Source organism: Microtus oregoni, unplaced genomic scaffold (genome assembly GCF_018167655.1).
Source record: "Microtus oregoni isolate MIOR12 unplaced genomic scaffold, Mior012 000002F_ref0000024, whole genome shotgun sequence".
Classification (NCBI taxonomy): Eukaryota; Metazoa; Chordata; class Mammalia; order Rodentia; family Cricetidae; genus Microtus; species Microtus oregoni.
The window spans coordinates 81,005,571-81,025,066 of NW_024543061.1; the positions used below are offsets into that span (position 1 = coordinate 81,005,571).

The 19,496-nt window shown below is 37.8% G+C and overlaps 1 protein-coding gene across 3 annotated transcripts in view; it reads left to right on the forward strand.

Annotated features, from left to right (window-relative positions):
- Positions 1–19,496, forward strand: part of Slco1b3 (solute carrier organic anion transporter family member 1B3) — a 59,543-nt gene that overhangs the window by 1,660 nt on the left and 38,387 nt on the right. For 2 of the 3 annotated variants that reach the window (XM_041637984.1, XM_041637975.1), the window contains exon 2: positions 3,088–3,240. In XM_041637984.1, the coding sequence (XP_041493918.1) occupies positions 3,157–3,240 (84 nt within the window). In that variant the 5' untranslated portion in view covers positions 3,088–3,156. Of the gene's footprint in view, positions 1–3,087; positions 3,241–19,496 lie in introns of those variants that run through there. The other variant, XM_041637993.1, reaches the window with a different exon arrangement.

A 19,496-nucleotide genomic window follows, 5' to 3' on the forward strand; every position in this document is an offset into this window, starting at 1 on the left:
ATGGACTGTGCACAGTGAGGCAGGCAAGGATGGAGGATAAGAATTTCATTCAGTCACTGTAGGATGAACTTGGATGGGAGGGTTCAGATGGCTGCCTTTAGAGGTTTGAGAATGTATGTGAAACATTAGGTGTGAAGCCAAGCAAGACAACCTTTACAAACCACGCCAACATGAGATTACCTTGAAAAAGCTGTTTCCTAAACAGAGACATGCCTGGTTAAATGCTGGGAAACTTATTGAAGGATTTCTTACAACCTCAACACAACACATGACTGATTTTCTGCTCCTGCCATGCCACCCAGGAGCTGAACAGAAGCAGGCACTAAGTTGGCTGGAACATGTAAAGAAAATGAAATGACTGGAATTCAGTTATTTGTACATAGGCATGATTTTCTGTGGTCTGCATGGGTTTATATTTTGCCCAAGCTGGCCTTGAATTGCTAGGCCTACTCCTCTGCCTCATTGCTGTTGGTATTACAGGCATACACCACCAAGTTCAATAATAACCATGTGGTACATAATAACTTGACAGAAATAAATCTCAAAATATATGGGCAGTAGAGAGCTAGCTCAACTGGTAAAGTGCTAGGCCTGCAAGCACAGAACATTAATTAATTCCACAGAACCTGCATTAAAAACAAATCTGGATTTAGTGGTATGTGCCCATGATCCCAGTACTTCATGGTAGAGACAGGTAGGTCCCTGGGCTTGCTAGCCAGCTAGCCTACTTTGCTTATTGAGTTCCAGGCTGGTCAGAGTTCCTGCCAAAAAAAAATGAAAAGAACAAACAAACAAAAAACAGCTGAGGCTTTCCTCTGACCTTCACATGCACACGTGCGCATGCATGCATGTGCATGCACACACACACACACCTGTGAACTTGCACACACACATGCATCTGAAGATATTTGAACATGCCTTTACATGCATGCATACACTCATAGGAAAACACATGCACTTTCACATAGATGACCATGCACACACTCATACACAAGAAAACGAAAAAAGAAAAACTAATGGGTAATTCACCCAGTTGACTCTCCTTATTTATAAATTGTGTTTTGACAAATATCCTAATACTGACCTCAAAATCAAGAGTGCTGGTGCTTTGTGGCCAAAGGCAGCATAAACTACATGATGACAGCTTGGGCCATCAGGTGGTCAGTGGAGGGCATAGGTGAGTTCTTGGAGGAGGTCATAGGAGGTGAGGCCACAGTTTACTGTTTGAGTGTGACCTGTTCACAGTGTGTTTGTAGATACTGTGCATGTTGTGGTGTTTTATTGTTTCCAAATTCTCGACTTAAAATATGACAAAGTGCAATTAAGAGTTCTTTCATGAAAAAGTGTATGACAGTGCGTGACAGAGACCAAAAATATATATATATATATGAGAGAGAGAGAGAGAGAGAGAGAGAGAGAGAGAGAGAGAGAGAGAGAGAGAGATTGTGTGTAATAACCTTCAGGCTAGTTTGACCTAACATTTTATGCTAGTTTGACCTAATATTTTATGCTCTGCTACTTCAATGTTAATGATGTGAGCATATACTCAAGAAAGTACTTTTCAACAGAAATATGTGTAAAAAGTTACTTATTAGTTGGTTAAACTGTATGAAACAAGGTGCCCAGGAATCTGCCCTGATACGTCCTTTAGAATCAGTGTTTAGATGTTTACTAATTCCATGTTCTAATCAATTTTGCAGATTGTAACTAGCATAAGATAACAATCAAACATATGCTTAGCATGTAGTAAACATACTGTGTAATGGGCACATCCACCAAATCATGTTTCTATTCTCTTTATCTATAAATATTTTAGATATACAAATATGCCTTAATGCACACATGTGTAAACAAGTGCATGTTTTCTAAATTTTAGTGAAAAACACATTAGTTAACATAAATGAACTGCAGGAAGCAACTTGTTTACTTTCTTACTCTTAAGAATAGACACTCATGCTTGGTGGTGGTGGCGCACACCTTTAATCCCAGCACTTGAGAGGCAGAGGCAGGTGGATCTCTGTGAGTTTGAGGCCAGCCTGGTCTACAGAGTGAATTCCAGGACAAGCTCCAAAGCTACACAGAGTAATCTTGTCTCGAAAAACCACCACCACAACAAAAAAAGAATAGACTCTCAAGCTGGGTGGTAGTGGCCCATGCCTTTGATGCCCACACTCAGGAGACAGAGGCAGGAAGATCACTGTGAGTTCGGGCTCAGCCTGGACTACAGAGGTAGTTTCAGGACAGCCAGGGCTTCACAGAGAAACCTGTCTTGAAAACAAAAAAAAAAAAAAGAATAGGTACTAAAAAACACTTAAAATATAATTTCTAGTATATTTGACACCAAACACTTGTAGGAATTTACTCTGCAGGTATGAGAATTCATAAATATTGTTTCTAATGAAGTAATTAAGTGCATGCCAGTTGCTAATCCACAGGGAACTAGTTAAATATAGCATGGACAGCACAGCCCTTATTCCTGTACAAAAGGACAAGAAGTCCCTTTACACAGATAACATTTAATGTGCTCAGCAGGAGAAGGAGCACAGAATGGTGCTTATCTTATAACACCACCCATGTAATAAAGGAAAAACACTATATATTTAATCGAAGCCTCTGAATACAGTGGCAAAGCCTAGGGAAGGGGTCTGGCTATTTTTAATCTCATGTGTTTTCAATCATCTTTTCTCCTGGGGAATACATGACTTCTAAAGACAAGTCACATGTAGCAAGGGTCTCTGATGCACTTGGAACATACCTTACACACACAGTTCATAAAACATGAACTCTACTGGTTTATGCCATGGTGCTACTCCTCTGTGAAACCATCTTAGCAACGTTCTTGTTAGAAGTCATAGTATGATTTCTTCCTGTTCATTTTGAGTATCTGTTATTATGCAAGGCACTATTTGGCACTTTATAAAAATTTAAGGACAAATTTAATGCACATTTTCTTTCCTTAGGCTGTATAATCTACACAGGCAGAATGATATCAAAATCCTAGTTTCTATTATTTAATGTTTTTGCTCATTTCAAATATAAAAAAATCATGTACAAGTTTAATAAATGCCACCTTTTCTCTCTTGGTAGGTGATCATTTCAACTGAAGCATTTATCAACAGTGATTACAGACAGTCCCATCACATCCACTATCCAATCATGGACCAGACTCGGCATTTAAACAAAACAGTAGAGGTCCAACCTTCAAGACCAGGGAAAACAAGGCGTTGTGATGGATTCAAGGTGGGATGGGTGTCAGAGTTTCAAACAAAGATAAGTTAAGAGGGAATTTTTACTTAGAATAAAGGAAACAAGTCATTTGAAAGAATATTGTTTCAAGTTAGAACTTTCTTTGACGTATAAAACTTTAACAACATTATCTATATCTTGATCTAAGTGTTTTAAATTTGAGTAAGGTTTTCCTTTGATGATATTTTTGATGTTTGCATATTTATTAATATTGGAAAGCTAGAAATATTTTGATATTTGCTCTGGTTCTTGATGGGTCATGAGATAACTATAAACATAGTTAAAATAAAATAAAAGATGTGTGTGTCATTTAAATTATTCTTAGAATCAATGTAAAAATTTAAAGGATTAGTATCTATAAGATATTTTATAATCTCAAATTATTGAATTATTTTCTCAGTATTTTTAAAAATTCTGTTAATAAAGAACATAGTCTGATGAGACAGAATTTGGCATTAATAAAAAGACCTGACACAAAGATCTAGGTGAAAACTTAATAAAGTCTTATTTTTTTATCTGAAAACATGATAATTCTGACCTTTGATTTTGTCACAAAACTATGGGAAATTGATGACATCGTAAACTTTAAACACAGGAGAAAGGATTCCCTTAACAGTGTGATGTGAAGAAGTCAAGGAAGGAAAGGGAAGCAGTTACTCCAATCGGCCACCTTATAAAATAATGATGTTGAGCCCATAACAAACTCTTAAAACCTTGTAAAGGATGAGACATCAACCATGGATGCCTTTTCCAGCACATTAATTTCCTGACCTAGCTGACTTTGAGGTCTTAAGTAGCTGAATGCAAATAACAGAGTTAATAATTAATTGCAAGAACGTTATAAAATAATACTATTTGTTTTAACTTTGCTCGGGGAACATAAAGTCTATTTGTTTTAAGTGACTTCTGGCAAAGTCTGGTCTGGTGAAATATCTGAGTAATGTTTAAGCAGAAAGACAATCCTAAGAAGGTACTGGTTAACATAATTCAATGACAGCTTATCATTGGGGTGTTATGGTGGGTGATTTCATGTGTATAGTGAAATGATACCTCCTACAGAATCTCAGGAAAAGAGCCCAAGAGACAAAAGTTAGATGTTTATGTAAAGCGTGTTACCTGCAGCCTAGTAAAGAAGACAGAAACGCAATAGTAATAGTTACTAACATTTATTGACCTTTTACTGGATGTTAGGTGCTAATCTGATGTTTTATTTCAGCTAATGGAGTTATTCTTTATTATAATTCCATCAACTATATATTACTGTCACCATTTTATAACTGAAGAAAGAAGCCTTAGGTGCACCAAGAGAGAATGACTTTCCTTATATCTTGATTGCTTAGGTTTCTATTACTGTAATAAAGACCATGACCAAAGCAGTTTGGGGGAGGAAAGGGTTTATTTCATCTTACATTTTCAGGCTACAGTCTATTACTGAGGAAAGACAGCAGAATTTAGCAGGACATAATTGAAGCAGAGACCTTGGAAAAGTGATCTTACTTGGTTTACTCAGCCGGCAATCTCCAGTGGTGGCCTGGGACTCTTGGGTCAACCATCAATCAAGAAAATGTCTTATAGACTTGTAGACAAGCAATCTAATGGAAGCACATTTTTTTTTTTAACATGAGGTTCTTTTCAGTAACTCTAACTTATGACATGTTGACCAAAAACTATCCATCCTAGGACTCAAAGACTGTAGTTGATTATCTTGGTATCTTAGTTACTATTTTACTGCTATGAAAAGAGGCCATCACCAAGGCTACTCTTATAAAAGAAAAAAAACATAATTTGAAACTTGCTTTCAGTCTTAATGTTAATCCATGATCACCAAAGTGAGAAACAGGCATGGCACTGTCTCAGTAGTAGCTGAAAGCTTCACAGGCAGCAGGAAGAGAGGGGGGAGGGGGAGAGAGTGAACAAGAAGAGAGAGACACAGAGAGAAAGAGAGAGAGGGAGGGAGGGAGAGAAGGAAGGAAAGAAGGAGAGAGAGAGAGAGAGAGAGAGAGAGAGAGAGAGAGAGAGAGAGACTGGTCCTGGCATGGATTTTTTTTTAACTTTTGTTTAAATTTATTTTATGTGTGTGAGTATTTCACATGTATGTCTGTGTATCACTGGAGTGCCTTTTGCCATGGAGGACAGATGAGGCCATTGATTCCCCCAGGACTAGAATTACAGATGGTTGTGAGCCACCATGTGCATGCCGGGAACCGAACCAGGGTCCTCTAAAAGAATAGCAAGTTCGCCTGGCGGTGGTGGCGCACGCCTTTTTCTTTCTGGCATGGATTTTTGAAACATCACAGCCCACTCCTAGTGACACCTACTCAAGCAAGGGCCACGCCTACTTCAGCAAGGTCACACCTCCTAAACTTTCCCTAGCAGTTTCACTGACAAGGAAAAAACATTCAAATAAATGTGAGGCTATGGAGGAAATTCTCATCTAAACCACAAAAATTAGGGAACAAAGGGTGACCTGAGGAAATCTTATATACCAACCCATTGTCTCAACTCTGTCTCGTATTACTAAAGTAACCAGGTTTATATAATGTTAGTAAGAGTTTATGCGAAGTTTAGAATTTGTCACTGGACTATTTCCTTTTGTTTTCTTTATTTATTTGAAATTTTATCTTCATTGTAAACTTCTCAGCATGAAACACTCATCCGGTTCTCACACTTAATCAAGCCCATGTACACAACCGACGTTCATGATTGACACCCACATATGTCTAAGAGTAAAGTGGATAATGAAGCCACATAGCAATGTGTTTTGATCCATGGCAATGTTCTCTTAGTCTTTTCTAGGTTGTAGAGAGCTTGCCACTTGTCATCTCTCTCTTTAAATTCTTGTACTGCTATACTACAATAAACATTCCTCAACACTACAAAACTATTGTATTGTCATCACAAACCAAAAGAAGACAAAGGTAAAATTCTCCTTTTTTTCCTTTATTCTCAATTCCATTTCTAGATCAGTGTGTGTGAAGGATGCAAATCTTGTTCTTATCCTCCCCACAACACATACATAATCTTCCACTCATTCAACAGCCCTTACTTGGTTAGTACTTCTTTTGAAAACAAATGCGTGCGTCTTGACATAATATGATTGCTCAGAATTCCTAGTTGGCATTTGCATTTCTTTAGGGAATTAAACTTTCTGCAAATTTAAGCATACATATAATGGCATAAATAATTTTTTATCTAAAAATTCAATTTGCTCTGCCACATGATTTACCCAACCATGGCAGTAATCCTCCTGCAATCTGCACAGTTACACCTTTACAGAATGTCACATGATTGAATTCAACCTATCATAGTGGTTACTGTCATCTACCAGCATGCCTTCAGGTTCTTTGGAGAATTCTTTATGAGTTTATAGCACATTTGATTGTAGTAATTAACAACACTCTATAGCTACCTCATTTTAGCTTCGTGTGTACTGGAAGACATCACAGTTGCTTTCACATGTTAGAAATTACCAATAAAATTGCTATTCACATCTGTGCACATACAATTTTTAGTGTCCTTGATCAAACATCAAAATGTGATGGTTGAATTCTATGTTGAGAATATTAGTTCTGTGAGGCATAGTTTAGCCATCTTCTAAAGTAACTGTATTGATTATTATGTGACACTATTCTCAGCAATATACTAACAAATGTGCACTTACACCAGATAGGGAGCCAACATCTCAAAGTACAGATACCCACAAAGTCAAATTTTGTTGATGATATTTATTGGGGCTATTTACAGGAATATGGGTGAGGAGTTATTTTGGAAGCAGAAATGTTTAAAAAACAGCTGCACCACCAAAGCCTACTTACAAAAACCCAAAACACGGAACAAACTGCACAGCCTCATTGGAGGAAGGCCACTTGTTGGTTCCTGGCTGCTCAGCCCCAAAATAATCACACAGAAACTATATAATTTGCAATACTGTTTGGCCAATAGCTTAAGCATCACCACAAGGTCATGGCCTACCAGCAAAGTTTCAGCATGTTTGTCTCTGGTGGAGGTTCCATGACTTCTTTGGATTCTGCCCATCTTTTTCCCAACATTCACTTTTTCTTACATATCTTTTAGTCATCTTGATAAACCATAACATAATGGAATTATCTTTTATAATCATTTTCCCCTGAAGTACAATCATCATTGCTAAAGTTGTCTTTTATAACCATCTTTGTTCATTAATCCCATGATGCAAATTTTAAGAATCTCAAGGCATATGACAGCCTGTTCTCAGGCTGGTAGCTTTTGTGGCTTCAAGGACACTAGATCTAAACAAAGTTTCCAAGCCAGCCTGTGCAGATTGCCGTGTGCTAAGCAGTGTACTATTAACTCTTGATGGTGAGCATGGCCAAGAGAAAGTCTCAGACCAAAGCTGCTGAATTTATTATTCAAATTCTGGCATAATAAAATGTTTACATTTTATATCTTTATGGAATTTGTTTATATGTCTAATTCTACCTTTCTTTGTTTCTTTTGTTATTTGATCATATGACACCACAGTGGCTCTGAATGTCCTAACTTTTCTAAGAAAGGAAGGTCCCGATACCTCATCCTCTTTTCATCTTTCCACTCCATACTTTGTTCATCAGTATAAGTCTCTATGTAGGGCAGATGTAATTTCAGCTAATCTAACATTATTGCTGTATATGCCACATAGTTTCCTGAGTGTATAGTGGGAAGAGGCTTTTGATGTGATATGTGGTCAACTGCTGTAGCCCACCAAAACTTGTTGACCTTTTTAAGTTTATTTTTCTTTGATTATCTTGTTCCAGAGTAAGTGTAAGGGCAGATGATTTTAAGAATATCTCATAGTGCCATATAGTCTCTGACTTATTTATGTGTGCACAGCTTCCTAAGACACTGCCAAATCTCTGAAGTAATAGGCTTTCTCCAGAGTCACTTTTGTGAGCAATATCATTTGTATTCTTTATTTAAGTCTGTGGTCCATTCTGAGTTAGTTGCTGTGAAAGGTATAAGGGACAAGAGTCAATTCATTATTTTAAAATTATCTCTTCCTAATTGTAAACAGAGGCTGTGCTTTCATTTCCTGGCCACCCAGTCCTGAATAGTCACAAAAACTCTATACTAATTACAACACTATTTGACCAATGGTCCAGATATATTCCTAGATAGCTCTTAAATCTTAAATTAACCCATTTCTATTAATCTGTGTATTGCCATGAGGCTGTGGCTTGCTAGTAAGGTTCTGGTGTTGTTCTACTTTGGCAGCTATGTGGCATCTGCCTCACTCTGCACTTTTCTTCCTGCATTCCCCTTAGTTTTCCTGCCTAGCTATATTTTGCCTTGCCATATGAAAAGTAGCTATTTTTTTTATTAACCAATGGTATTAAAACATATCCACAGCATAAAAAGGGGATCCTACATAACCCAATTGCTTTCCTTTTGTTCCTCTGTCTTGGTATATAAACTTAACAAACTATCAGTTTCTATAGGTCTATTTCCGAACTCTCTGTTTGGTCCCTTTGATCTATTTCCCCATTCTTCGACTAGTATAAACTATTCTGGCTACTGTAGATTTATAGTCAGTCTTGAACTCAGGTACTGAAAGTCCTTGAGATTTTTTTCTCCTTCAATGTTGCATTCCTCATTCTGGGTCATTTGTATCTCACATAAACTATAAAGGTACTTCATAAATATCTACTAAATTATTTGCTGGGCTCAATTGACAATTTATTAACTGTGTGTATGTTTGAAATTGAGAAGACCTGACATGTCCACACTCAGTTTTTCTGTAAACACAAATGGAGAATAGCTACTATTTGCTTTGTAAATTTTCTTCCATTCAAAATTTGAGTAATGAAGGCCTTATATATTGACAAATGAAGTATTCATACTATTTCTATCCTCATACAGACTAGGGGAATTTGATACAATATTTTTCTTAGCTATTCAGATGACTTCACAAATGAAATTGTCTGTACCTGGTTTCTTCTATTTTGAAAGTATATTGGCTAGTAAATGAACTTTTTAGAAAGATACAGGCTGGTTTAGATTTTTGATTTGTCTTATAGATTGTGTTTTTCAAAGAATAGGTGCAAGTCAACTATATTATTAAAATTGTAGGCACAGTGTTCATGCTTGTTTACAGTATCCCTTTTAGTTCTCTAAATGCCCATGTTATTTGTAGTAATGGCTCTTCTACCCCCATGATGACTCTAGTAGTGATGGTTCTTCAATCCCTCTCTGTAGTGATGGCTCTTCTATGGCCATGCTATCTGATGGTTCTATACTCATTATTTCTGTAGTGATGGTTCTTCTATGGCCATGTTGTCTGTGGCGATGGCTCTTATATGTCCATCCTGTATGTAGTGATGGATCTTCTATGCCCATGCTATCTGTATTGTCAGTTCTTCTTTGCCAATCCTGTCTGTAGTGATGGCTCTTCTTTCGAAAATTAAATTGTATCTTTACACTTTTCTTCACAGTAAGAACAGTTACAATTTTACTATTTTGATTTCAAAAGAACTGGGTCTTGTTTTTGTTGATTTCTTCTATTGCTTAAAAGCATTTGATGCTCTTGTAGATGATGCATATTTGAGTCACAGTACCCATATAGCAGCTTATATCCACCTTTAACTCCAATTCTATGATATCATATGACCTTGTCTGGCCTCATGGCACTACTCATATGTGATACACACTCATGCAAGTAGGTACAATATTAATGCTCAAAACAAACGAGGTAAATCATTTTTAAAAGAAAAATTTTAATCACTTGGATTAAATTATAAAATCAATAGACTTTATGTTACTTTTATTTCTTCCTTAGTTACTTTTTATCTAGATCTGTGTTTAGAATATATAAGAATTCCCTCTTTTTAAATGACTTCTTTTGACATCTTGCAAAGTGTTTTTTACTGGCAACTAATTTACTAAATTGTTGTTTGGCTGAAAAAACTATTTCTTGAAGGTGAAAATGATATGTGTGATAAGGTTTTAGTGAACTTTGATTATTGACTGTAGCATTTCTCAGTTATTGTTTCATCTTTTTGCTCTCTCAACATATAGGTGTACAGGCTGATAACTGAACTAGAGTTGGGTGTTTGCCTCCTATCACATAGACTTGGCTATAGCTCAGCATTCATTCATTTGTTTATCTCTTCATGAAGCTTTGCTCTAAGAAAGATTCTTTTCAAATCAAGTCCTATTAAGAACAAAAAGATAAGTTTAGTGCTGCACATAGCATTCTCATTGTTTAGGAGTCAGTGTGGGAAGACTGTAAGTTCAAGGTCAGCCTGGGCTACATAACAAGACTCTCTCTCAAAAGTCCACAAATAAACAAATAAAACCACACTGGATACTGTATATTTCAAAATGATCTTTTCTTTCCCCATTCAAGTATTTTCCTCCATGGTTTGATAAAGGTTTGAAACTTGTAAAATTTCATAGAGAGAATAACTTCATTACAAGATGAGTCTTTCACTGCACTTTCTCTTAGATTCAGCAAGGATGTAAAAAGAATAGGGTCTGGCAGATAATGCAGAGAATTTCTAACCATAGCCACATTCATAGCTGTGCATTCAGCAATTCAATTGCATTTGTGGTTGTCTTTTCTGCTACTAACTCTTATTTGTCTGGAGCTGTTGACTGAGGTTTCTGTCCTGCTCTGTTCCTGCAATCATTAAATTCCAAAGAAATCACACAGAGGTCTACATTAGTTATAAACTGATTGGCCCATTAGCTCTGGCTTTTTATTAACTCTTATACCTCATATTAACCCATTATTCTTGTCTATGTTAGTCACATGGCTCGATACCTTTTTCAGCGAGGCAGTCACATCTTGCTTCTTCTTGGCAGGACCAGAACTGCAGAGGAATCGGCTTCCTTCTTTCCAGAATTCTCTTGTTCTCCTTCACCTGCCTCTACTTCTTGTCTGGTTGTCCTGCCTATACTTTCTGCCTGGCTATTGGCCAACCAGCATTTATTTAAAATATAATTGATAGAATACAGACCATGGTCCCACACCACTTCCCCCTCTTTTTTTAAACAAAGGAAAATTGGGTTTCTACTTTTACAAATGGTAGGTCTCAATTTTTCTGACCCTTCTTTCCAATCCCAGAGAAGGAAATGGTTTGCTGCATGTTCTCATATCTTGATAATCCAAAAAAAGTTAGTTTTTCAGTTCTCTTCCTTATTTTAAGGATAGGATGGCAACTTCTTCCTACGGATGCATAATCCTAATGTCTTACTCCCCAACATTTTACAGTTAGGTTCACTGTCAACATTTTGTCAATCCAAGACTTATCTTTAAATTTTTATTATTATTTCCTTAGTGTACAAGCAAGCATCTTATTTCTACAAATGTGAATACTTTCTTAGTCACCTTTTGCTAAATTTAATCATAAATTTGTTGTAATAGTTGGTGTCTTCCATTTGAAAATTTCTAAAATTTTCTGATCTGCTGTTATATCATTAATCATCTATTTGAAAAATTGCATGCTTTGACATTTTAGATGCAGAATTCTATGCTCAAGAGATAAACCTTGTTACTAGTGATTCTTAGCAACATGTGCAATGCAGGATCTAACTGGAGTTGGCAGATATGTGATAAGATTTTCTTTTATGCAGGTAGATCTATTAATTTTCTAAATGTTTTGAAGCTACTGAAAGAATTATGGGTGTTTTTTGCTGTAGGCCTCTCATTGGGGGAATATCAGTCAGAAACCCATGTTGGGACATCATATGTCTTGACGGGGTTCATATCTTCCAGGGGTAGGAGCATGTGTGTTAGAAATATTAGAATGAATAGAGATACAGAGATACAGAGTAGAATCTGGATGGCGATCCACTCAATACCGAATACTGAATAAAAAAACATTTATTTTCCATATACTTATATACCCCAACCCAAAGAGGGGGTAAGAAGGTAAAAGACTGGTTTAACATTATACAAAGAAGAAACAGGACAATTTACTCTTTAATACCTAAAGCATCAAGCTCCTATACTCTGAGTTAAGTATTCTGTTGTTTAGGCAGGACATGTATCAACCACAACTTAGGCTAAGCATCCTGTAAGAAGTCACTTCCTGGGTCAAACCTCTTTTCATATCCTTGATGGAGCAGGAATAGGCCTGAACTCTCTGACCTTTGACCAAAGTGGAACAGATGCACCTCTGTGGGCCATCTTAATACCCAAAACACCAAAGTAATTACACCCTAGGTCAAGGTATCTTGTTAATAGTTACACCTTAAATCAAACCTTTCATCAATAACCACGAAGGAGCAGGAATAGGCCTGAACTCTCTGACCTTTAGGCAAGGTGGAAGAGACTTCTGTAGGCTCCCACAATTTTTATTTTCTAGGCTTGTATATGTGTATCAAATAAGTAGATTTCTTCTCCGCCCTAATGATGATTTGTAAGTCTGTTTAGCTTGCATATCTTCTAGAATTTTTAAAAATATTCAAATTATTTACTTTTTTTAATCTATTTTTTTATTTTTTTTATTGAGAAAAGGAGAAAAAAAAACAAGTTTCCACCCCTCCCATTTTCCTCCCCCTCCTCCCACCCTTCTCCCCCTCCTCCCACCCTTCTCCCCCTCCCCCCACTCCTTTCCCCCTTCCTCTCCAGTCCAAAGAGCAGCCAGGGTTTTCTGCCCTGTGGTAAGTCCTAGGTCCTCCCCCCTCCGTCCATATCTAGGAAGGTGAACATCCAATTTGGCTAGGCTCCCACAAAGCCAGCACATTAAGCAGGATCAAAACCCCGTGCCATTGTCCTTTGCGTCTCATCAGCCCTCATTGTTCGCCATGTTCAGAGAGTCCAGTTTTATCCCATGCTTTTTCAGTCACAGTCCACCTGGCCTTGGTGAGCTCCCAATAGATCAGCCCCACTGTCTCAGTGGGTGGGTGCACCCCTCGTGGTCCCGACTTCTTTGCTCATGTTCTCCCTCCTTCTGTTCCTCATTGGGACCTTGGGAGCTCAGTCCAGTACTCCAGTGTGGGTCTCTGTCTCTATCTCCATCCATCACCAGATGAAGGAGTCTACAATAGGTGAATCTAAAGAAGCTAAGTAAGAAGGTGAACCCAAGGAAAAACATATAGTTATCCTCTTGGCTAAGGGAAGTAGACAAAATTTCCGGGGAGAAAATTGGGATCTTGGGGGTGGGGTGGGATGGGGGTAAGGGGAGATGGGGAGAGTAAAGTCAAATTATTTACTTTTATGTTTATAAATATTTTGTTTGTCTGTATATCTGAGCACCACATGCATATAGTGCCTCAGGAAGCCATTGCATCTCCCAGAACTGGAGTTAGATTGTTGTAACTGGAGTTAGCTGTTGGTGTTAGAAACTGAACACAGAACCCCTAGTAGAGCAGCTAGTGCTCTTAAATGCTGAGCCATCTCTCAATTCTGCTGCAAGAACTTTTGGTAATTCTATTTTTATACTCTTTAATAATCACAAAGTCATATAACACTTCTGAGTATCTCTTGGGAAAACTTGACTTTCAGCTTTGTCATCCAAAGCATGGTTTTCCACTTTTACTTACTTTATAGGGTAATAGAATTAGCTAAGTTTTTGTATAAATTAACTAGGGACTTTTTTCAGGGTAAAGACAAAGATTTCATAGAAGGCAAATAACTTTAGTCACCAGTCAGCCATTGGCTGGTCTTTCCACATACTTCCAAATAAGCTTTAGTCAGAATTTCCTGTATTTGTGAGGAACAAGCCTCTCTAGGAGCATAGGAGTGTGGAGAGTGTTGGGTCTAGAGGAAAAATCCCAAACCTCATGATCACAAATCTTTCTTCAGCTGTTCTGCTGAACAGGACCCTAAGATGTTGGCATTTTATCCTATAAGGTTATGACCCTCAACTCTTAGCAGCCCAATAGTTGTCATTAACCTCACACTGAGTAGCAGAGATAGACATGAATTATACACCTGTATTAATACTAGTCAAAATACTAAGTAGCCATGCCTATTAATGGACCAATGTGAAGTTATTAGAAGAGAAAGCCAAGACCAAATTCACAGGCCCGGAGTCTAGGGATGAAGGAAAATGTGAAGACAGGCTTATGCAGATTTGTTTGAAAGGTCTCTGGTTACTAAGATTTTCCATATGAGTCAAAAAAGTAATAACTCATGCTCAGGTCAAGCATGTTGGCTCACGTCTGACATCTTAGCAAGTGACAGACAGAGCAGGACAACTCTAGATACATGGCCAACATAGTCTGTACAATGAGGCCTTGTCATTATATGTGTGTTTTTTTCAAATCTGCAAATCTAGTACAATTTTAAACATTACATTAAAATTATTATATTAAGGAAACAATTTATAACCAAAAATTCACATTGTAAGTAAAGCTCTTAACTGTAGGAGGACTGGGAGACAGCTCAGGAAGAAAGGATCTGTTGAGTAAATTTGTTGCTACCATGCCTGAGTCTAATCAAATCACAGGAGGTATGTATAGAATAAGGAGAAAAGGGACTCCAGCAGGTTGTCCTCTGAATTCTACATGCACTATGGCATACATGTACCAACATAAACACAACAAATAAATAATAACAAAATTAAAATATAACACAAAAGCAGCGAGAGTTGATGGCATGGGTATTGGTTAGAATTTCACTGAAGGATAAGAATTATGTCCAAGAACACATCAAACGTAGGTGAAACTCGTCAAATAAAGTGTCTGGAAAGTAAAAGTTAGAAATTTTGTGGGAAATGCTCCAGGAATTAAAGATCTTTATTTGGTTACTTTCAAAACACCCCTACCAAAACTCTGTAGGGTCAGATCTGCCTGTAAGATCCCTCTCTTTCCCTGATTTCTTATACCAACACTCCACAGGCAACACTGGAGAGCAGAAACTACAGAACAAAATCTGCCCTTGCCTGTCTCTATATTACCTTTGTTTCCCTCTGTAACATTCTTACAACTTATTCATGATTATTTATTCTATTTAACTATGAGCTCAGCTTAGCAAATAGTTCCTTGCTCATCTTCATTATGGCTCTCAAAATTGACCTACAATATTTTCTCTTGTAAGACATATTATTTGTAAACTTTTTATTTATTGTATATGCATGTATGTGAGATATACGTGCTGTGTGTGTATGTGTGTATGTGTGTATGTGTGTATGTCTGTGTGTGCACGCATGCATGTTTGTGTGCCTATGTGCTAAGGAGTGCATGTCATGCTACACATATGAATGCAAGAGGAAAATATGAAGGAGTTGGCTCTTGCCTTCCTGGAGATTGATCGGAGACCATGAGGTTTGGAAGGAAGTACCTTTGCCTGCTGAACCATATCACATCTTTATGTTACATTTAAAATATGCACTGGCCTCCTGATGCGAGGCTTCTTTGTACCTTCCCACATTCTCTCTTCCTCCCTCCTTTCCTCCTTTCATCCTTCTTTCTGTCTCTTTCTCTCTCCCTCCCTTCCTATCACCCCCTCTCTGCTTTTCAACAGCCCCATACTCTTCAGTGGCCCAGAAGCTTTCACCTGCTCCCTGTTTCACCCTAAATGCTGTTTCTTCTTTAATGGGTAAATTTCTTTGAGCTCCTAATATTTATTTCATAAATTAATGGCTACATCTATAAACGCTTCACTTGGGAGGGGCTCAATCAATCACTTTTTCCTGAGTATTTCATAACATAGATTTATGGTGGTGTTAGGACTCAGTCCTCATTACACTGTTTGCCTCTGACTCTTTGTCCTCAGGTGATTTTAATTTTCTTAGGGGATTTCATTGTTTATTTTTACTGTCCATGACCCTTTGAACCATTCTTGACACTGAAGTTGAGCAAAGCAAGTGCTTTATTGTAATTGCAGTTACTGTTTGTTAAGCAAATCAATTATCACACAGAAAAGGCTACTGAGTCCTTCAAAACTGCCCAGGGGACTCAGTTGTACCTGGAGCTGTCACCTGATGTCAAGCTCAGATCCATGGCCAAAATAAATAAACCCTTGCCAGGATCACAGGTAAATATAGACTTTAACTCCTCCTGGTTCTGTCAGGTCTAGTTTAAGATCTACTGTGCTGGAAAGGGGACTAACTGCTCTTCCAGAGGACCCAGGTTCAGTTCTCAGCATGCACAAGTCCATTTATAATCATCAGTAACTCTAGTTCCAAGGGATTCTATACCCTCTTCTGGTGCTCATGGGCATGCATGCACTTGGCACACTGACATATGTATGCAAAGAAAATACAGATTCATAAACAGTAAAATATTTGTTAAAAAATTAAAATCTACTGAATGACCGTGAGCCAATGGACTTACAGCAGAGATTTCAGCCATATAAAAAAAATTAAAGAGTGAGGACAGGGAAAGATTGAATCTTTAAAACTTATATAATTATTACTTCTCAATGAGATGTGGGAGAAATGTACAGGCCATTAAGAATCATTAAATGCATATTTATTAAATTCTGAGAATGATATTATATATCATCCTTTTCCTGAACATAAGCACAGTTTTTTTCTAGACAGATGAACATAATAGACATTTAAAGAAATCATTAATTAATTAACTAATGTGCATATATGTGCCTAAGTGTATATCTGTGCTTCATGTGCCTGTAGGCTTTCTGAAATTAGTGTTGCTGTTGAATTCTAATTTTAAGCTATGGTGATCTGATAAGATACATGGGGTAATTCCAATTTTTTTGTATCTGTTGATGTTTGTTTTGTTTCCTAAATGTAGTCAATTTTTGAGATGGTTCTATGAGGTGCTGAGAAGAAGGTATATTCTTTTGTGTTTGGATGGTATGTTCTATAGATGTCTGTCAAGTCCATTTGAGCCTTAACATGTGTTAGTTCCCTTATTTCTCTGTTAATTTTCTGTCTGACAGACCTGTCCAGTGGGGAGAGTGGAGTGTTGAAGTTTCCCACTATTTGTGTGGGGTATACTGTGTGATTTAAGATTTAGAAGTATTTCTTTTACATATGAGGGTACCCTTATATTCGGGGCATGGATGGTCAGTATTGAGATTTCCTCTTGATGAATTTTTTCTGTGACTAATATGAAATGTCCTTCTTTGTCTCTTTTGATTGATTTTAATTTGAAGTCTAATTTTTAGATATTAGGGTAGCCACACCATCTTGTTTCTTATGTCCATTTGATCGGAAATTTTTTCTCAACCCTTTATTCTGAGGCTATGTCTGTTTTTGAGGTCGAAGTGTGTGGTTTTTTTTTTTTTGTATGCAGCAGAAGGATAGATTTTGTTTTCATGTCCAATCTGTTAACCTGTGTCTCTCTTTTTTTGTCTTTTTTTAAAAAAATTATTATTTAATTAAAAATTTCCACCTCCTCCCCTCCTCCCATTTCCCTCCCACTCCCCCATCCCCCTTCCTTTCCCTCTCCAGTCCAAAGAGCAGTTGGGGTTCCCTGCCCTGTGGGAAGTCCAAGGTCCTCCCCCCTCCATCTAGGACTAGGAAGGTGAGCATCCAAACAGACTAGGCTCCCACAAAGTCATTACATGCAGTAGGATCAAAACCAGTGCCATTGTCCTTGGCTTCTCAGTCAGCCCTCATTGTCAGCCACGTTCAGGGAGTCCGGTTTGATCACATGCTCCATCATCCAGCTGGCCTTGGTGAGCTCCCAGTAGATCAGCCCCACCGTCACAGTGTGTGGGCGCACCCGCAGTCCTGACTTCCTTGCTCATGTTCTCCTTCCTTCTGCTCCTCATTTGGACCCTAGGAGAACAGTCCAGTATTCCAGTGTGAGTCTCTGTCTCTAGTTTTGTCCATCTCCAGATGAAGTTTCTATGGTGATATGCAAGATATTCATCAGTATGGCTATAGGATAGGGCCATTTCAGGTTCCCTCTCCTCAGCTGCCCAAGGATTCTAGCCATAAATAAAGGAAATTGAGCCTATAATATGAGATTCTAGAGAAGCTAAATAAAAAGGTGATCCCAAAGAAAGACATAAAGTTATCCTCCTGATAACTGGAAGGAGATTATTGGAAGGAGACAAGATTGCCAGTCAAAAATTGGAAACTTGGGGGTGGGGATGGGGTGGGGGTAAGGGGAATTGGGGAGAAAAAAGTGAGAAAGGGAGGATGGGGAGAACTTGGGGGAATGGGACGGTTGGGATGGAGGCAGGGTGGATATGGGAGTAGGGAAGTATATATCTTAATTAAGGGAGCCATTTTAGAGTCGGTGAGAGACTTGACTCTAGAGGTGTTCCCAGGTGTCCATGGAGATGTCATCCCATTATTTCTGAAATAGTGTGCTTTTACTTCCATGTTTTTCTAGGCATTTTCCAAAATATTCTGAAATTCCTTCATGACCCATTAGTTGTTTCCAAATGTGTGGTTTAAGTCACATATGTGTGATTTTTTTTTTGTCTTTATTCTGCTCTTGCTTTTTTTTTAAACCTATCTTGGTAGGGAAAATACTTTATATATTTTAATCTTTTAAAAATTGCTTTTGGCTGGGAGATAACTCAGTCAGTAAAGCATTTTTATTGGGAGACCTATGTTTGAATTCTAGAACTCATGCAAAGAGAATGGTGTGGCAGTGTGCTCTTTTAATCCCAGAGTGATCAGGTTGAGACAGACTTCCCTGTACTCTCTTGTCAGTTTTCCTAGAATACCTGATAAGCTTCAGGTCTATGTGAGACCCCATTTCACACACACAAAAAGTAGACAATAGCTCAGAAGTAACACTCAAATAAGGGGGTGTGGCCTTGTTAGAGGAGGTGTGTCATTAGGAGAGGGTTTTGAAGTTTCAAAAAGTCCTTGCCATTCCCACATGGTACTCTCACAGCATCCTGGTTGTTGTCTCAACATATGGGTGCTCAGTTACTGCTCCAGAGCCATCTCTTCCTTCCTGTAGTTCCTGCGGTCATGTTCCCCACCATGATGATTATGGTCTAACTTTCTAAAATTGTCAATAAGCCTTAAATTAAATTATTTCCTTTATAAGTTGCCATTTATCATGTTAACTCAACATGACAATAGAAAAGTAGTTAAAACAGCATCTTGCATTAAATGTCAGTCATTCTTGTTGTCTGCACCACCTCCATTAATTCCTAAGATTTCTATTTACATCCAACTTCCCCAAAACATGGCTTTGAAAGTACCCTGCCCATCCCTAGATCTGGAATGTACTGCAAATAAGATTAAGCTAACAGTGATACCCTACAGAGATTAGAAATCAGTTTATGATCTCTCAGTTGTAACCAGACATTTTTTCTCTTGCCAGACATTGTAACATTGGGGTTTTCTTCTTTGGCCTATGGGCTTAACATGTCTGAAAGACTTTTTTCTGTGAAGCAGAGAATTTTG